The sequence below is a fragment of the Apaloderma vittatum genome, unplaced genomic scaffold (assembly GCF_000703405.1).
Source record: "Apaloderma vittatum isolate BGI_N311 unplaced genomic scaffold, ASM70340v1 scaffold1375, whole genome shotgun sequence".
Classification (NCBI taxonomy): Eukaryota; Metazoa; Chordata; class Aves; order Trogoniformes; family Trogonidae; genus Apaloderma; species Apaloderma vittatum.
Genome location: NW_009718535.1, coordinates 4,975 through 23,530, shown reverse-complemented (window position 1 = coordinate 23,530; position 18,556 = coordinate 4,975). Strand labels below are relative to the sequence as shown.

The 18,556-nt window shown below is 43.5% G+C and overlaps 1 protein-coding gene across 1 annotated transcript in view; it reads right to left on the bottom strand.

Annotated features, from left to right (window-relative positions):
- The window catches only part of SCTR (secretin receptor), a 21,462-nt gene extending 3,188 nt beyond the window's left edge, over positions 1-18,274 (bottom strand). Inside the window, exons 1-9 of the mRNA XM_009870266.1 lie at positions 18,230-18,274; positions 14,241-14,367; positions 9,054-9,164; positions 4,927-5,030; positions 4,544-4,641; positions 3,451-3,583; positions 2,128-2,281; positions 1,976-2,036; positions 1,367-1,436 (exon numbers count right to left, since the gene is read on the bottom strand). Coding sequence (XP_009868568.1) covers positions 1,367-1,436; positions 1,976-2,036; positions 2,128-2,281; positions 3,451-3,583; positions 4,544-4,641; positions 4,927-5,030; positions 9,054-9,164; positions 14,241-14,367; positions 18,230-18,274 — 903 coding nt within the window. The remainder of the gene's footprint in view (positions 1-1,366; positions 1,437-1,975; positions 2,037-2,127; positions 2,282-3,450; positions 3,584-4,543; positions 4,642-4,926; positions 5,031-9,053; positions 9,165-14,240; positions 14,368-18,229) is intronic.
- Between the last annotated feature and the right edge of the window lie 282 nt (positions 18,275-18,556).

Genomic DNA, 18,556 nt, shown 5'->3' with positions numbered 1-18,556 from the left:
GCGGGGAAGGATTGCCTGGGGGCAGCACAGCAATGAAAATTAGCCCAGAAGCACAAAGGAGTTTAGCGGTATTGATTTTCTGCCCTTTGAACTGCTAAGGACTGTGTGCTGTGAGGAATAAAGAGATTAGATCTGGATTCTGAAGGACTGGCTGTTTGTTTGTCTGTGACTATGGGCTTGAGAAAAGCCTCTTTTGGATAAAGAGGCAGAGTCATGCTGGCGGCTCCTGCCTTAAATGGATAAACAAGATGTGATTAGGATTTTGGGGAAACTCAGAATAGGATAACAGGTGGTAGCCATCAGAAGATAAATTCAGATTGCACATTTTGCCTTGCAGAATGCCTAGGCCTTGTGGGCATTTAAACACTGAGTGGCTCCTGGAGCAGATAAGGGTTGTTTCATCAAGAAAAATAAATCCTGTGGCCTTGTTAAGTGGATCCTGCATCACTTGTGTGGTCTTCTTCTTGTCTTGTGCGGGTGAAGGATTGCTCAGTGGTAAGTGGGAGCAGAACTTTAACCCACCATTTCGGCTGCTTTGGTTTCTAAGAGAGCGTGCAAGAGTTGCAGTTTGTGCTTTGCCCCTACTGATAACAGGAAAACCTCAATCAGCTCCTGGGTTCTCACTTGGAATGTCAGTGGGTTACTTGTGGATAACTAGCAGTTCATCGATTTCTCCACTAGGGTTTCACAGATTACTGCAGAGTGGTCTGGCCCAGGGCACATCAGTTGGGCAGAACAACTCTCTCCAGGAATCAGCTCCAGCACCTTGCTACCTAAGACTCTGAAGGTGAGCACTAGCAAATGACTAAGACTCTGAAGGTGAGCAGTTTCTCACTAAGTTTCAAGGCCTATGCCTTGTTTCAGTGAGCGATGCCCACTACCGTGTGGGGCGTCATGCAGCCTGTGAGCTGCTTTCATTCCTGAAAACAAAAGTTAACGGTCGTGTAAGGCAAGTTGGTTTTGGCTTGGCCAGAGGGGCACTGACCAGGAGACACAAAGGCGATTGTACTGAAAGTACAGCCACTTCGTTTCTCCTCCAGAGCCTTCCTTGAAACAGTTCAAAACAAGCTTCCACAAGCCAGCCAAGTTCATATGAAATCAACAGGATGTGGAAAACTGATCTTCTTCAGACTCTTGCTTCTTGGGAGGACACTTTCCTTGTGAACTTAGCTTCGGGGCATTATTTACTGACTAAATAATGCTGAGCACAAATTGCTAAAGCAGTAATTCATGTGTCACACCAGTTCAGGCATATGTCTAAGATCGGTTCATTGACATGCACATTAAAGCATGTTTAGTTGATGATCTCTGATTTCACAATATTTGAAAATACACTTTGAGTCTGCTTGTCCCAGAAAAGACTTACAAAAATAGAGAAAACTATAGGGCCTCTAATGATCCACCATGTATTGGCATTAGTGTTAATGTCCCAACACCTGTAAAAATAGAAGAGAAGGTGCAGTCAGTTATCAAAACACCCATGTCTTCAAAGAGGTTTAGTCTGTTTTGCACTTCAGATAGGCCCCTGTTCCCTTCTTCAAGATTCATTTCCTGTTCCCACTTAGCAGGACAACATTTCTGACAGAAAACTGTCCACATACACTGGACTTTTGTCTTGCCCTTAAAGTTCAAAATTTTGCCCCGCTGTTCAAAATTTTGGAAGGGAAAAAAGAAAGGAACAAAAGCTTCAGAAAGTGAAATACAGATGCTGAAAACATTGTGGGTTGAATTCATACTTGAAAGCTACTTCCTACCCCTGAAAACGCCTAAATGAAATTTGAGGCGCTCTCTCAGGTTATTCAGCTGGACCTCTACTCCCACCCACACTAGGATCCAGGCTTACACCACAGCAGGGTGGTGGTTGGTTTGTTTGGCTGCCAGCAGTTAGAAATGAGCAGGACCTCATGGAAGTAGCCTGTACAGCGGCTGTGTGCTTCCCCCGGCGTGACACCTTTCCCTGCTCTGTGCAACTTACCCAATATTTTCATGGAGCTGCCTAGCAGTCGCCCATGCAGCCACAAACACACTTGGGGCACCTGCAATTGGAAAACCTAGTTACTGCTCCACCAGTCTATCCCAAAGGCAAAACAAACCCACAGTTACTCTTACTGAAAGGAGAACCAGTACCCCATCCGAGGGCGATGAACCACCAGAGGAACTTCCTTTCCGAGAAGAAAGAAATAACCAGGAGAGTGTGGAGGTACAGTCCCTCCACGAGGAGCCAGCTGTAGTTAGACATGATGCAATACTGAAAGAAGACCATGGTGAGCTTACACCCAGCCTGAGGAAAGAGAGGATAATTAGCTTCTGCCTGGGTCTGTCTCTACCTTCTAACAGAGTGCGAGCTGTAAATAAATCTTGGGAAATAGAGATTTTATAGCAATTAGGGGACTAAACAGATGGCCTTGAGTCAGACGTTCGCATGACAAGAAAGCGGGACTGGCAGTCCTGAATGCATTAATCAATAACCTCCCTAGCAGGAACCACACATGTCATGGACACATGGGTTTGTTACTGTCTCCCTTAGAGGACTTTCGCTGTTACTACTTTGTTAGTATCACTTGCACTCATATCACCCTAGAGAAGCATGTGAATGTATTTGTCAGTCTTTTTTTCCTAAGAAGAAGGTCAATAAAGACAAGATACAATTTGCTCAGAATGTTGTTGTTCAGCAACAAAAATCCAGCAAAACTTGTGTGCACATGTAAAACAAACAAACAAGCCTTTCTTGGTTGTTCGTTTCCCTTCTCAATACCTTATAATTTGGCTTAAAGCATTGAACCTAATCTCCAGTGCTCCATTCCCCCCCAGTTTTCAATATATTTGCTACCAATAAAAAGGAAAAACCAGCTCGAAATTTGGTAGGTTCATTCTCAAGGCTCTCTGGGTGCAAACCCATATGTGACTATAAGGCTCACACTATAGTATAAGTCAACAATATTTAATGTGTTCTTGTACTTCTCCTGCCAGCCCTATCTACCAGGATTTAAAATCCGTGTAAGAATCTCCACACTGATTGTGTATCCTGTGTTCACAGCCTGGGACACCCACGTTTAGGCATTTCTTGGTCAATGTAATGAACTCCCGGTGTCTTCTGTGGCCAACACAATGAAGATGATGAATGCAGGTACCTACTTCAAATGGACCTGGATGACCTCTGTTCCAACACTTTTAAGGGCAGGAGGAACTGCACCTGGGTTTCTGTGTGGATGCTCCAGCCTGGGCTGCTTTTGTGTCCTTATGCCACTGTTACCCACACAGAATCCCTCCAAATGGGGAAATCTCATCCAGGGTCAAGTGATGGAGAAGACACAGGGCATGCCTTTCCTCTGCCATAACCCTTAATGCTGAATGGAAAGCTGAGGCAGGGATTTTTTTCCTGTGCACTAACTATGGCTGGGATCCTGCTGGGAAACTGAGGCATGGAGCAAGCTGGAAGGCAGAGGTTACCGTATATGCCCCACAGTAATTTGTGTCTTCAGAGGAAAACAAAATGGCATCCTTGATGAAGTTGGATGAGGCTCGCAAAATGAATGATATGAAGAGATGCATGTGGATGTAGTTCCTCGTACAGCGAAGTCTTCTGTTACAAAAAGAGAAAGAGATCCTGTGAAGTTACATTTCTGGCCAATGCAGGTATTTTGTGGCTGTAAACAGAGGGTTTCAATCCTTATTGATGCTAGACTGACAAATTAAGAGCACTTTTTTTTCTTTCTGTGAAAGGAAGACATTTCCCAAGAGGGATATTCTAGAGAAGACCTGAAAAAACCTAAAGTCACCCCCGCTCCACTCGGTTACTAAAACAAGCCAAACTTTTCCAGAATAACTGCTATTTCACACCAATATTCTCCTTCCCTCCTTTCTGGAGTGACATGAACCCAGGGTGTTTATTCACACCTGGGTGGATTTATTTGTTTTGCCTGCACAGTGTACTTGTGGCTGCAATGTTTTCTGTATTAAATCTCCACATAATCTGGGTCTGGAGGCTGTACAGCCTGAGGATGAGTTTGCAAGGTAGCTGGGGTTATTTCTGCCTGGCGGTGCTGCCCTGACACTGTAAGGGAAATTAATTTCACTGAATAAGCAGCAAGGTACAAATTCCAGGTTATTAGGATACACGAAGATTAGCTGACTGTCAGATTGCTGCTGTAAACATGAAACACCTTCCCAGAAGTCAGTGCAGCAGCACTTAGAGCAAAGTTTTAGCCACAGCCTCAAGTCTGGAAAAGAACAATAAGGGCAAAGACACTCTGTCTGAGGGACACTGAAGTCATGGGAAGACCTCAGCAGCAGCAGATGGTACAAATACCAGCCTGCAAAATACATGCATTTACATTTTGGAAAGGACAGGAGAGCACAATGTGAGGAGCAACCCTAATATTTTCTGGGAGATAAGACTCAGAGATGATTTTTGTCACTGATTTTTGTGAATATTTTCAGAAATACTTCAAATTTTTTCTTGCTCTGAAAAGTAACAGGACCTGTATTGGCTGAGACATCCAGGCAGCCTGGCCAAATGCAAACTAGAGATGCTTCTCCTCACCTAAAAGAGACCAGGACCACTAAGGCTATCGTCAGCGTCACGAGGGAGGTGCAGTATCCAATGGTGTACATGGTCTTCAGAGTCATGAAATAGGAACGCTGCAGGGGAACATAAATTCACATCTTTACCTTTGACTGTCTGGTAGAAATCAGTCCATACCAAGAGAAAATTGTCTCCTATTTAACAAATAAATTTTCTTGTAAAATCAGCTACTGAAGTTTTACCCTGAGCAACCCATTTGGAGGAAGCATTTATGCTGAAAACTACCTGTAACAATAACTCCACCTGAGTTAAACCACAACACCCTTCAGCCTCTCCTTAAACAAGTTCCTCCCCCAGGGCCCCAAAGCAGCGGATCTGTGGTCACAGGTGCTCGGACTCACTCTCGCCTCATTTGTCGTGTCATTGACGTTGTAGCCACAAGCAATATCAGGTCTCGGATATGGGTCTGACCAGCCCTCACTCGTACAGTTTCGGTAGACAAAACCTGTATGGTAATGGCAAAAAGAGACAAAACCAGGTGTGATCATTTCCAAATTGTGTAGGGTAGCTCCAAGAGCAAAGAGAATATTTTCCCCCAGGCAGTGCACTCTGCATAGCTGGAGGTGAAATGCATCTGAGCTAATTGTGTTGATACTTGCCCAGTGTACTCGTGTGGGTCATAATATTGTTTGTCCACTCAGGGGTGACTGTGATGGATGTGTTTTTATTAGTTGCAACATAAATAACACTGTTTGGTACATCTGGTGTTTCTTGGCCAGTATTCCAAGATCAGCAAACACATGACTTGCTCCATCACTGATTCATACTCCAGGCAAACCTGATACTTTCTTGAATCATAGAATCACAGAACGGCCTAGGCTGGAAGGGACCTTAGAGATCATTTTAATCCAACCTCCCTGTCATGGGCAGGGATGCCTCTCAACTACATCAGGCAACACATGGGGATGCTCCCATCTCCTTACTGTCATGGGTTGAAGAGAACACAAACCCTCAGTTGGTCAGAGATTTTTGTGAGATTTAAATGAAAAGATTTTTCCTCATAGCCAGGTCTGGGTATTATCTCACACTGTTGATTTTCTTGCTTACTTGCAAATTAAAAGCTAGGAAGGGATTCCCCTCCCTTAAGTTACACTTCTGAAAGGTAAATGCTTGATTCCAACTGTGTCCCTTGTGGCTGTCTTTCTAGCCAGTGGAGGAGAGGAGGCATTTTCAGAATTCATCTCATTTTCAGACATCTGCAGAGGGCAGTTTGTCTGACCCATATCTACCGCGACGTCAGACTTTTAGACTCCTAAAGCTGAGTGAGATGGATCCCCAGGGAGTTGCACTTGGGTGAATCGGACAAGTTTAAACACATCCATATTCATGGTTGGCACTAAAGTGGAAGTGGGAAGTCCTGCCCCACGCATCTTACAATCTCTTTGGAAGAAAATGACCGTAGGAGACATGTAGATCATGCATTGAAGAGAAGAGAAACTTTTACAAATAAGTAAGCACACTGCCTGCTGTCCTAATCACATTAATCTGTCAGGTAGGAAACACACTTTAGAAACATGGAGTGAAATCCTGGCTTTGCTACAGTAATGGCAATACTAGCAAGGACTTACACAGGATCTGAAATCAGCAGCCCTTCTTATTAGAAGCCTTGCCAGAAGGTACCATAAAAGTCTATTTTTGCCCACACATTTAGCCATGGGGACTCTAGGGCATTCAGTTCCTGCAAAGCAGGGAATGTTGAGGGAATGGAGATGTGTATGCAGCAGTGTTTCACACTGGTTTATGCTCCTTGGATCCCTGCTGGGACTGTCAGGACAGGGTCAGGGTTCCTGCTACCTCTGGGCTAATTCTGGTCACCTGACAGCACGTCTGCACTTCATTTGAACTCACCTCTCTAAAACTGCAAGGCATAGCAAATGTGCTGAGACCTCCAAGTGGGAAGAGCTCTGTATGTGTCCATACCAGACTATTATTTTGATGCTTTAATGAACATCTTGTTCCAGCATAGCATATTCGAAAGGACCACACTTGCTTTTTAAGCCAGGTTTTCTATGCCCTGCTGCAGTGCAGCGGTAATAGGAGAGAAACCCCTCTCACAAACAATTCTCCCCAACCTGCCTTAGCACTCAGCAAGGGAGTGGTACGGTGACAAATCCTCTACTTCGGCTTCAACTATTAAGACACACGTACTTAACTCAGAGCAGAGTGTTGTGCTTGTAAACATGCCTGTAACTGATTTTTGCCTGAGGATGTCAAAGTAGATTAGACAAGAAGAGGTGAAGTGCTGTGTTGGTGTGTTCCTGTGATTGCAGTATGTGCAAAGCATGGGAGATTATGCAGGGCGTATTACACTGATGGACATGAGCACAATTTGAACAATGCTGCTTGCTGATAGGTGGCAGAGACACAAGGCATGCGCCGCTTGGAGCAGACTCAGGGTCTGAAGTCTGCCTAACTGTTGCTGCTTGGTATTCACTGGTGCCTTGGAGGCTTTTGGAGTTGCCTAGGCAAGGGGGAACACTGCCTAAAGGGGTGGTCATGCAACTGGGACCGTTTGATGTGGCCTTCTCCTCTACCTCTGAATCCCCACAGGTGTCACACCCTTTCCTCATTTCTTGCCTAAGATACAATTTGCAGGTCTGGATGTGAACTTCAGTTGGGTTACTTGGTTCCAGATTATTTTATTTCTTTGGTCTATTACATAGGAAGGGGCCAGACAGTCTGGGCTGCAAATGCAAGTTTAGATGTCAGCACAAAGCTCAACAGCACAGAGATCAGGGTTTGGCCAGAGATCACAGCTATCTGTGTCCCTTAATGTATGGGGCTTTGGCATTTGTGGCTGCCCATCTGCTTTGTAAGTGGTGAGGAGAGAAAACTTTTGCTTTTTGATTTTTTTCAAGGAAACGGATCTTTGTTTTTCTTTTGCAAAATTGCTTCAAACAGAGCAACAACTGTAGCAGTAATTAAACACATGAGTCACAAGCCAACCGCAGTGTAAAATCAGAGGATAATGTTGCTGTGGGAAGAGAATAAACTATCGCTGACTTTGACTCAAAACGCCAGTTGCAGAGACCAAAATAAGATGAAAATGCCAATGGACCATGGCTTGGGTTTGTTTTGAACACTGTCCCTCTGATTGTTGCTTATCAGAAGTGGTTCAACTCTCAGCTTCTCGATAAGAAGGGCGACTAAAGTTTAAAGCTGTTAGACTATCTCCAAGATAACACAAGGCACATTTGAGACGTAATTATGACCTTTGGATGTACAAATTCCTGTTTTCCTGCCCGGTACGAAGGCCAGAGGCAGGGAGCGGTTCCCTCTAGTGGCTGTAGCAGCAGGGATTTCATTTAATGCATTAAGGGCCCGTACCACTATGCTAAAGATTTGTGAGCACATGCCAGATAGATGATTTCTTCAGCGCTCTGTGTCTTCATGTAGTTTATCCTCTGTCTTTAAACCAGATTATAGGATTCAATGGGCAACTGCTGTTTGTGTGTACAGAAAGTAACACGGTACTTAATTTAATCTGAATGACTCATGTCTAATTTTATTTTAAGAGCACTAAGTGCTTCTACTTTGATTTATCTAATCTTTATGAGACAATCTAATACTTTGTCTCCCATTCCTTCCTCCATAAAATGAATTTGTCTGCTTTTCTGTAAGTACTAGACATCGTTAATCCATGTCCTATAACTGAAGAATGCAAAACCCTCGCGATTTGAATCATTTACTGACTGAAGAGAAACGTAAGCACATATCTTGGGCAGTGCTGAAAAGTAGAAATGAACAGAAAGCAGGCAGATATTCCTACTTAATGGCTCATGATTCCTGTAGCATACTGGGAATAAATTTAATTTCATTTCTAGCTTGAGAAATGCCTGAAAAAAAGGACAACAAACATTGTTTGAGCCATTCTTGTCCTGACTAAATTGGTGAGCTGTGAAACCCAAGTTCCCATGAATTTGTGTCACTTGCGTGGAACTTGTCACAGCCAAGAGATGAACTGCCAGTGCAGATTTCCTCTCTGCAGGCACAAAAGGGATCTTTTCCCCCTACCCAGTTGGCTGTTTTGTCAAAACTTACATGAACTTGTGTGAAGTTTTGCCCACATCAAGCTCAGCAGAGATCAGCCATGGCTCTTGGAATTATTAAAAGGGGAAAGGCAGACAGAAATGCATAACCACAAAGCCTGAGTGGAGAAAAATTCTTTCCTTTAAGAAAACATGTTAAAAACCTGTTTTTCAAGACAGCATTTACTTTCTGCACTTTTCTCTAACTGGCAAAGAAAAATAGACACTTAGAACACCTTGCTGCTTTAATTCCAGGCTTTCCTACGCTTAGCTTGGTGTTGGAAACAGGGCGGCTAAGTAACCATCAGTCTTATAATGAAACGGGCACAAAATTTCACTTCAAGTTCAGACCTGACAGAGGCCTCCTGGTAAATATCACATGTAAAAATAAAATAACATTAAAATACACCTGAGCAAGAAAAGCATATTTTTAGTGTTACCTTTTTTCCCAGTCAGCATCTGGAAGAATTCAGGGCAGTGCGCGTTGACAGTCTGTCCAACAGCAGATGAAGGCCAGCAGCTCATGTTATCCCACATTCCAGCACATCTGCCTGGGGACGCAACAGTGGAACACCATGTGGCATCTCCCAGTGATGAAACAGCATGAAACTTCTCCCAAGAGTGAAACACTATGAAACATCTTCAAGCAATGAAATACCATGCCATGTCTCCAAAGGACCAAAGCAGCTATGGGAACAAAGATGCTCAGTGCTCTGAAAAGCAAGATGAGTTGTAGAATCACAGAATCATAGAATGGTTTGGGTTGGAAGGGACCTTAAAGAAAGTCTTATTGCAACCTCCCTGCCATGGGCAGGAACACCTCTCACTAGATCACGTTGCTCAAAGCTTCATGCACAACTTCTCTGGCCAACCTGTTCCAGGGTCTCACTGTTCTCAGAGTAAAGAATTTCTTCTTAATATCTAATCTCAATCTACCCTCATTCAGTTTGAAACCATTTCCCCTTGTCCTGTCACTACACTCCCTGATCAAGAGCCTCTCCCCTTCTTTCCTGTAGCCCCTTCGGGTACTGGAAGGCTGCTCTAAGGTCTCCCTGGAGCCTTCTCTTCTCCAGGCTGAATAATCCCAATTCTCTCAGCCTGTCCTCACAGGAGAGGTGTTCCAACCCCTTGATCATGTTTGTGGCCTCCTCTGGGTTCATTCCAACAGGTCCATGTCCTTTTTGTGTTGAGGACCCCAGAGCTGAACACAGAACTGCAAGTAGGGTCTCCTTAGAGCAGTGTAGAGGGGGAGAATCCCCTTCCTCGACCTACTGGCCATGCTTCTTTGATGCAGCCCAGTATGCAGTTGGTTTTCTGGGCTGCAAACACATGTTGCCTGGTCATGTTGAGCTTTTCATCAACCAGCATCCCCAAGTTTTTCTCCACAGGGCTGCTCTCAATTCACTCACAGCTCAGCCTGTGTTTGTGCTTGGGATTGCCCAAACCCAGGTGCAGGACCTTGCACTTGGCCTTGTTGAACTTCATGAAGTTTGCACAGGCCCAACCTCTCAAGCTTGCCCAGGTCCATCGGGATGACATCTCTTCCCTCCAGTATGTCAACCACACCACAAAGCTTGGTGTACTTGATCCTAATGCCCATGTCGCCAACGAAGATGTTAAAATAAAGATCATGAGATAGAGCAAGTCTTGCTGAGACCTGTTGAGACCTGAGTAGGATAGAACAGGTCCTGCTTGCTTCAAATCAGCCCCAGCAAGGTCCAGGCCCATCCTGGTCCTTGACTCCACTGGTCTCTACCAGCCAGACAGAGAGCAACTTGGGGCATTGTGAATTCTGCATCAAGCCCTTGGCTACCCATTTGTTTTCTGATAACTATTGAATGGCACTGAAAAGATTAAGGAAACCAGATGTGAATTTTTTAGCTTACTTTTTGAAGGTCCCACTTAGAGTTGCTGTAATATTTTCCTTACATAACCCTTTTGTAAACAGAAAAGAGATACAACTTGACGAGGAGTTTAAACAGCTTCAGAATGATTCTGGGGAAAGGGCAGAGAGGAATAGCATCAATGCCATACTTTTATCACCATAAATATTCCTCTGATTATTCATCTCTTTTATCATGCCAAGACTGTGCTGCAGTGAATAACGCCAACAGCCCACTCACTGGGCTCGTCTGTGGGTCTCTGTAGCTCTTCTGCTGCAGGAGAGCAAAACTGCCAAGCTCTGTCAGTCCCTGGGACTGTAAAGTGAAGGTCACCACATTCACAGGCCAGGGCAAAACATGGATACATACGAATATTCTGGCAAAATCTGTCCCTACTGTTGTTCTTTCCAAGGCAGTTGTTCTTTCTTCTGGCAGTGTGACCCCGCTGTTGGAGGACCCATCTGAGAGCAGCCACTGAACCTGGAGTCCCGCTGGGCTCTCTTCAGGCACAAGCCTGTGCCCTCTCAGAACCTTCTGCCACCTGAGGCCTCCACTAGCTACAAGAACTGACCAATGCTGCCCATATTCACCCCATTTCCCTCAGTTAGGTGTGAGGGCTGCTTATTTTAAGACTGTCACAATCCCTCTCCTGCAGTCAGGGTGTGAGGGAGGCTTTTCCAGCTGCACTCTCGGCTTGGCTGTGTTGTCAGGGCTGGTAGATACATCAGGGAGCTGATGGTCAGTGGAGCACAGCACAATCATGATTTCAACTTAGACATCTTGCTTTGATGCTAGAAGCAGCTGGCATGGATGAATTTTGGTCTGTGGTGCAGAGTGTTAATAGAGAAGATGTACAGCTTCTCCAGACACAGACTGAAATCCTTCACACTTGTTCCCTTTTGCCTCCACTTAACTGTAAGTGGTTTTAGTGAAGTCTTCTTTGAGGGTTTTGTACCATGACAGGATTAAAAAAAGGCCACTGGAACAGGTCAGGGCCACCCTATGCCTGGTGAGGCCTGACGTGTGACGGAGGCCCTTCACGCTCACTGCAAGCAGGGGGGAGGAAGCGCTGAGTGCTCTCTTCAAACACTTCATGCTTTATAAGGCCAGCCTCCATTAGCCTGACAAAAATATTTACATTTCTGGAAATGTATTGATTTCCTCCCACTCAACAGTCCTAGAGCTTGGAAATACAGAGCTTTTCTCAGCCAGGGCACCTCAGCTCTGGCGCCCTCCCTGTGCCGATGTTTATTGGACCTGGTAACCACTTGCTTCAAAGCAACAGTTTAACAGCAAATGAAACATCACCTTGGGTGATATTTATACCCATCCATGCTGCGTTGTTTGGGTTATTGAACATTCATGCCAATGCTACTGGCATAAATACTCCAGATCAGACTTAATGCACAGAAAAACCTGGATAAATTACTGTGTTGGGATGGTATCCACGCAGGAGGAGAAAACAAAAAGCAATGAAGCCGTTCCTCCTGCAGGTGGTCTTCTTCACCTACAACTAATCCTGCGCATCTGTGCTCTTTTCAGGGAGATGTGAGCACTGCAGCAGAGAGCACGGTGGAAGCTTGTCCCTTGCTTTGCTTCTTGTTGCCTGTACCAGTCAAAGCTTCTGGGGTAGGGGCAGGAGGGACAGGGTATAGAACGTGACCTACAGCCTCCAAAGCCGCCTTTCACTCTCCCTGCATGACCCACCAAGGGCATGCACTGAAGTCCCAGAGTTTTGTTTCTCTCTTCTTCACACTGAAGTCCCTGGATAGGATTTTCTGCACACAGACCTCAGACAGGCAAATCATCAAAGGCTAGAGGTATTTTTGGATGCGTTATTTCCCAGAATAAAGGCATTATTCCATATTTTACCAAGGTAAAAAACCCCACGTTGAGTAAAGACCAGCAGAAGGAAATTCTTGGGCTCTCTTTTTGAGAACTATTATCTGAGGACAGATGTGCACCTTACTCCTGTTTACTCTTTTGGAGTTTCCTTGCCAGAAGAAGGCGTGTTTGCAGAGTTATAGAGACAGAGAAGCATTTAGTCACTCTGGCCACTTTCAGCTTAAAGCTCTCTGCTACATGGGTAGGCCTTAGCCCACAGCAATATGCTTTGATCTGACTTATGATGTTAAAAGAGCAATCTCAACAACCTCTGGAAATGCTTTCTCAAATGTTTAACACAATCCTATACTTTTAACCTCTCTCTGTAGATTTGGGGAGAGGGGCATAGAGGGTAGAATTATCCTGTTTAAAAATTTCCAGTAACAAAAGGTGTCAGGTGAATTTTTAAGATCTGGATACAACTTAAAACTGGATTATGTCTCTGCTAAGGACCTATTATTTGACAGAGATAAACCAAAACCATCTGTAAAATGCCTGCTAATGCTAGTGCTCATCCACACCTGCACCTGCCTGTGAAGTTTAACTTGTTTGCATCTTATGAGCTCTGGTACAGAGGAAATGTAGATCTTGACATTAAAGCCATGTGACAGGATCAGAGCAGAAAAATAGATTGTCAAACCACCCTCCTCTTTGATAAAGGGCACTGGGGAAGGAAACAAACAATACTAATTTATTCATATCACCAAGCTTCTTATGTGCAATGAGACAGATTTGTATTCTGGAGTATCTGGCAACCTGCCACAAGGTACCTTGTCACTGCTACATGGCCATAATGCCCTGAAGCTGTGCTCACACCCATCAGCCTGCAAGACTCACAAGGGTGAAATAAAGACAGAGAAAAATGTGAGGCATCCTAAGAAACCAGGCCATAGATCTTTCCTCTGAGTCCTGCCCTTGAGCAAGGTCATAGGTTCTCTGCTAGAAAGGAAGGCTTTGAAACTAGACAAAAGCCTCAACTCTTGCTCCACACAGTAGGTTGTCTCTGGCCAGGACAGCCTGCACACAGGAGCTCCTTTGCTTTCCATACTGGTGAGGACCTTGCTGTGTCACAGTCCACACAAATCACTCAGAAGCCCAGTTCAGTCTGTGAGATGCTGTGAATGGCACAAACTCATCCTTAGTGGCAATGGCTGGTCACGCACAAAAACCAGTCACATGTTCTGCTTCCATGAGATGCTGACCCAGCTGCTGCCTGAAGGAGCTAACACTCTTCATGGGCAAGTTCCAATAATTGCTTGCACTTTTCTCTCTGAGACCCCTTGCACAAGAATGCTCATGTGTTCAGCTGTGAAAAGAAAGCTGCCTACATGATGACCACCTTCCCAGGCCAAAAAACTCCTTTATGTGATGACATGAATCTCTCTGAAATGCAAATGCTCTGTTACTTGACAGTAAGTTAGAGCAAGGAGGAAGCAACAAAGACCTTTGGGCCATATGATTTAAATGTTGGTTGCTGGTATTCATTGATTTTAAAAGCAAATATAGTTTAAGTAAATTTGCGCTTACTGGGCTGACTTCATAAAATAATCCATGGCCAAGATAAGAAGAATTCCAAATCCCCTGCAATTTGCAAGAGTTTATTGCTGATATCCTCCCCAGTAGTAAGAACTGCAGTTGAGCAGCTGAGTTGGAAGGCTCCTATGGCTCTTGCTGTCACAGTAAGGTCAAAATCCCACTCTCATAGTCTTATAACAGATCTTACCTGTTTTTCTGCTCCTAAATGAGAGATGCATGCAAGGCGCATGCCTCCTATGGGAAAGCATGTGGAGGTTTCTGGTTTTGAGGCCACCTGGCTCACCTAAGAGCAGTTTTTATTGTGCACATTTATTCAGCCTTTACCTGAGCTGAGGAGCAGATCATTTTCAGGTGTTCTGTTCTTCGCCTCCAGCAAGAGAGTCTCAGCACACTTTTCTTCCTCCTTTTTCAGGACACTCAGGAGGTCACAGACAGGTGGAACAGCTCTGATCTGCAAATTTTAAAAGCAGTAGAATCACTTTTCCTCTTAAATAAATTCTCTCAACAGAGTTTACGCCTCTCATGCTTACATTCCCCATGCAACTCTATCAACTGCTTGTCGGTAATATTTCCTTAAAATACGGTCAATTTTTCTAATTAGGTCTGCCTTTTAATAGTAGCAGCAGGCACGCACAGAGTGAGTTTCTGCCTTCTCTCTTTTGTTGACACTGCTGTTACTGAGAAAAATGAACGTGTTATTCTGCTAAATTAAGAGCAGGATGCTCTTCCCTAAGACTGCAGAAAAATGCAGGACACTGATGGACTCTCCTAGAGCAACAGAGAATTAATTACTCGCCCCTGGCAGTGTCAAGCTGCAGACCTGGCAGGTCATTTTCAAGGGTGAAAGTGATCCAGATATGTCCACTGGCTGCAGATCACCCAAACCAGTTTCACTGCTACTGGTCAGGAAGCTGCAGGAGACAACTTGAAAGCAGAACCCCACCCAGACTTGTGTGAGAACCTAGACAGTAGTTTGTCTTGAGGTCATATTCTCACCTCCCCGTTGTGCCCCATCCTCCTTTCTCACAAATCAGTGTGGAAATGTTAGTCTTAACTTAATCCTGATGTAGCAATTAAATGTGCATCTTATATTATCTGTAGCTGGATGAAAATGAATGTACAAAACAGCTACCAACCATTAAAATGACATGTATTAAAAGTCACTGCAAAATGATTTGCAGGACAAGATCTCAGTTTTTATGTCTTGCAGTGAAAATGTACTTTTACTGTTTCTATTATTTTACCAGTTTCTATAATTTTTTACTATAAAAATACTGAATATAGGCAGTTTGTCATTATAACAAATTAGGTAATTCTTCCCTCTTGTAGGCAACCAAAAACCTTTAGGAATTCCCACTGTGGAATTTAAATGTACAGATATATATGCATATGTATATACACACACATCCTTAACAGATTGAAAGCAAGATAGCAGGACGTATTATTTGAAAAGTATGAGACTTTTTAAATGTACTTTGTATAGGAAAATTTAGCTGGCAACATCATATTACTACTCCATCTAATTCATCTTAGAGCATTGCCGATCACTTTCAGATTAGATTTAGGAGAATGAACATCGAAAACCTTGTAATGAGAACTATTACTTTTCCACTATTAAATTTTAGCCTGACAGACATCAGCAAATATATTCCCACTCATTTTGGCTGGAAGTATTCTGAGTATTGTATTTTCGAACAAAGTTTGATTTTTTTGGCAATGTATCATGCCTCACCTTAATTGGTCTGTTTTGTTTAACTTCAACATATTCCTTCCTTGTCTTTGTGCATCACAAAATAAATAAATTAAAATCCATTTATTTTTATATAATGTAATGAATTTTCTGGAATCACACATGTAAAGAATTCAAATGGAATAAACTAGCTTCTGATGCCAGGATATAAATGCATTTTTAATCTGTGTAACATGTGGGGAAAAAATATAGATTTTTAAGCTCTATTTAATCATTGCAAAAACCCAGAAATGTCCAACAGGAGTAACATGTCTAAAGAAATACAATTGCATTTAGTAGTTTCATATGTCAGTTGAAAGTTGAATTTGGTGTTAAATATTGACAGGTTTCTAAAACCTCCATTATTTATAATTCTCTTTTACTATTTAATTACCAATAGTAAAGCAATTTAATATATTTTCAGATTTCACAAATACAAATGTGACAGTTAAGACCGACAACATACTTGTGCTGTAGTATCTCTATCCAAAAGTTGCCTCAAAAATGCCGTAAAACCAATACTATTGCAGAGCATTTGAAGTGGCCAGCATAACCAGTCTGGTCTGCATGTGAGTTGTTCAAGATGATACTGAAAATATGTACAAATAAATGCTAAAAATCATGTTAGTACTGATCTCAGAAACAGGAAAATTGTTCACCCTAAAAAAGACTACACAGCTTGTGGTCACCATTTTATTTTAAGAAATCTAGGTCCTAAGAAAGTTTTTGTTTCTCTAGAAAGAGATTCAAAGCCTACAGTTAATTCCTTATGGCTAGATTGAGGGCGCATGCTTTCAGCATGTTGAGCTGTGAAGACCACCCTGAAGATCTGATACAGAGGTATTTTCTCACATAAAGTACGTTGCTCTAGCAGGAATATGATGTAGTTAATGCTTACGGTTACTGTTTTACCCGGCCAACAGATGTCCACCATAAACTTCTGATCAGATAGAGACCCCTGCCTGGCAATAGATGTGCGGGTAACAGGATTTTAAACCCAGAGAGAGCAGAGAGCCTCTGGGTGCTGGTTAAAGACCTTGTTTTCCACAAACGCTGTGCCTCGGTCAGTCTTTGCCAACGCTGGCATCTGGCGGGGCCGCCTGGGCGTGAGCGGAGCTGTCGCAAGTCCGGCGCGGCTGTTTGCTGAGCGACGTGAAATCCCACTTCCCACGCCACAGCCGGATAACCCCACTCTGCTAACACCTGCGCTCCGTCTCCTTGTGTTTATCATCTGCAAACTGGGAGCAAACAGCCTGCCCCCGCGCGCGCCTTGAAATCGAGGAGGAAAATGGGCTCCTCTACGTGTGGTTTCTTCATCTCTTTCTAAATAGTTCACTAAAACAGCTCCCAGGCTGTCAGAGTTGGATGAGGGGGCAAGATACCCTCATGTTTTGTTTAAAGACAATATAAGATACCAAAACCATTCCAAACAGAAATAGCTGTGATAATTAGATGTCCAGAACAGGCAGAAAGCTGCAGCTGGTGATATTGATACGATAGCCAACTGCAGTTTTTAATATGTGAAATGAATGGATCTAAACACTATTTAGTATGAATAATATCTGCAGCCACACAGTTCACAGCCATTTAATTAAAACTAAGTAGGTTTAGTTTAATGAGAGGATTTAAAGGAGAATAAAAGATGCCTGGCAAAGTCAAAAATAGGTATTTTGAAGGATTAGAAAAAGCATAAGTGGAAGGGTATGTTCTCTGTGGCACCCTGAGCAATGACATCTATCTATAGAGTCCTTTAGGTAGTACCTAAGAAACAAAAATGACAAGAAAACCATCACAGTTATTATTTCTGCTGTGGAAGACTAGCAAAAGGCAAAACACTTTGCAGGTTGCATTCACTCTGCAATTAAAATGTCTAGACAGAGCTCAGGTTTTCTCAGAGTTTGAATCAATTTCCCTGCTAGGACAAATAGATTGATTTTTCCATTAGTTGCAATGAAGCAGTGCTTTTTACATTTGCTGAGAGTTTCCAATTCAAGCCCAGGCTGAACATATTTCAGTCTTGGGTTTATATGCTTTCAAAATCTGATTCAGTTGAGCAGCACCCGGAGATCAGAGCCCAGGTTTAACTGTCCTTCCTGACAAGTTTGAGGACTCAGAGCTCAGCAGTGACAATCTGCCACATAAATTCCTTGTAAAGCGATGAAGCTAAAAGAAATAAACCAAACTTTGTGGGTGAAACATCGTTTTGCATTCCTTCAATCTGAGTCAAGGGAGGTTTTGGTAGTGGTGGGCAATACCTTTGGGGATTCCTTGCTGGTGTAAAACAATAAAGCTTCTCTAAATGGTGTCAAATCTTTTCTCCTTCATCACAGAAACGGTTAGATTTACCAAAGCAGGTTAGTAACATTGCTGTCTTTATATAGATGGGGAAACTGAGGCATGCTGCTGTCTTTATATGGGTGCGGAAACTGAGGTATCCAGCATCTAGCCTTCTGGCCACTGTCAATTAGCGCAGGGAGCAGCAGAAGCAAAAATAAAATAAAAAAACCCCAAGATCTACACAGACCTTTTTAGACAGAGACATGTGATTCCATGCAATTGGGAATAAATAGCTCTGAGCACCTACCAGGACAGTTGAAATCCAGAAGATGATCACCCAGATGGTCCACATAGTCAATCACAGTCTGTTTCTTTCATCCCTCACGCATTAGAGGTCCCGGACTGTCTGTATGCTCTCCAGCGTGGCTCCTAGTGCTTTTCACTTCATCCCTTTCCCTCCTTGCTTTTTTTCCTTCCCAGCTTTCACCATCCTTAGCCAATGTTTCTCTCCAGTCAGCGAGCCCTAGAGAGCATCAGCAATGACAGGACCCCCCCGTCCACCCTCCGAGATCTCCTCCTCCTCTGCAGAAGCCTCCTGTCCCAAGAAAAACAGCACCTTTGTTACGCATGTTCC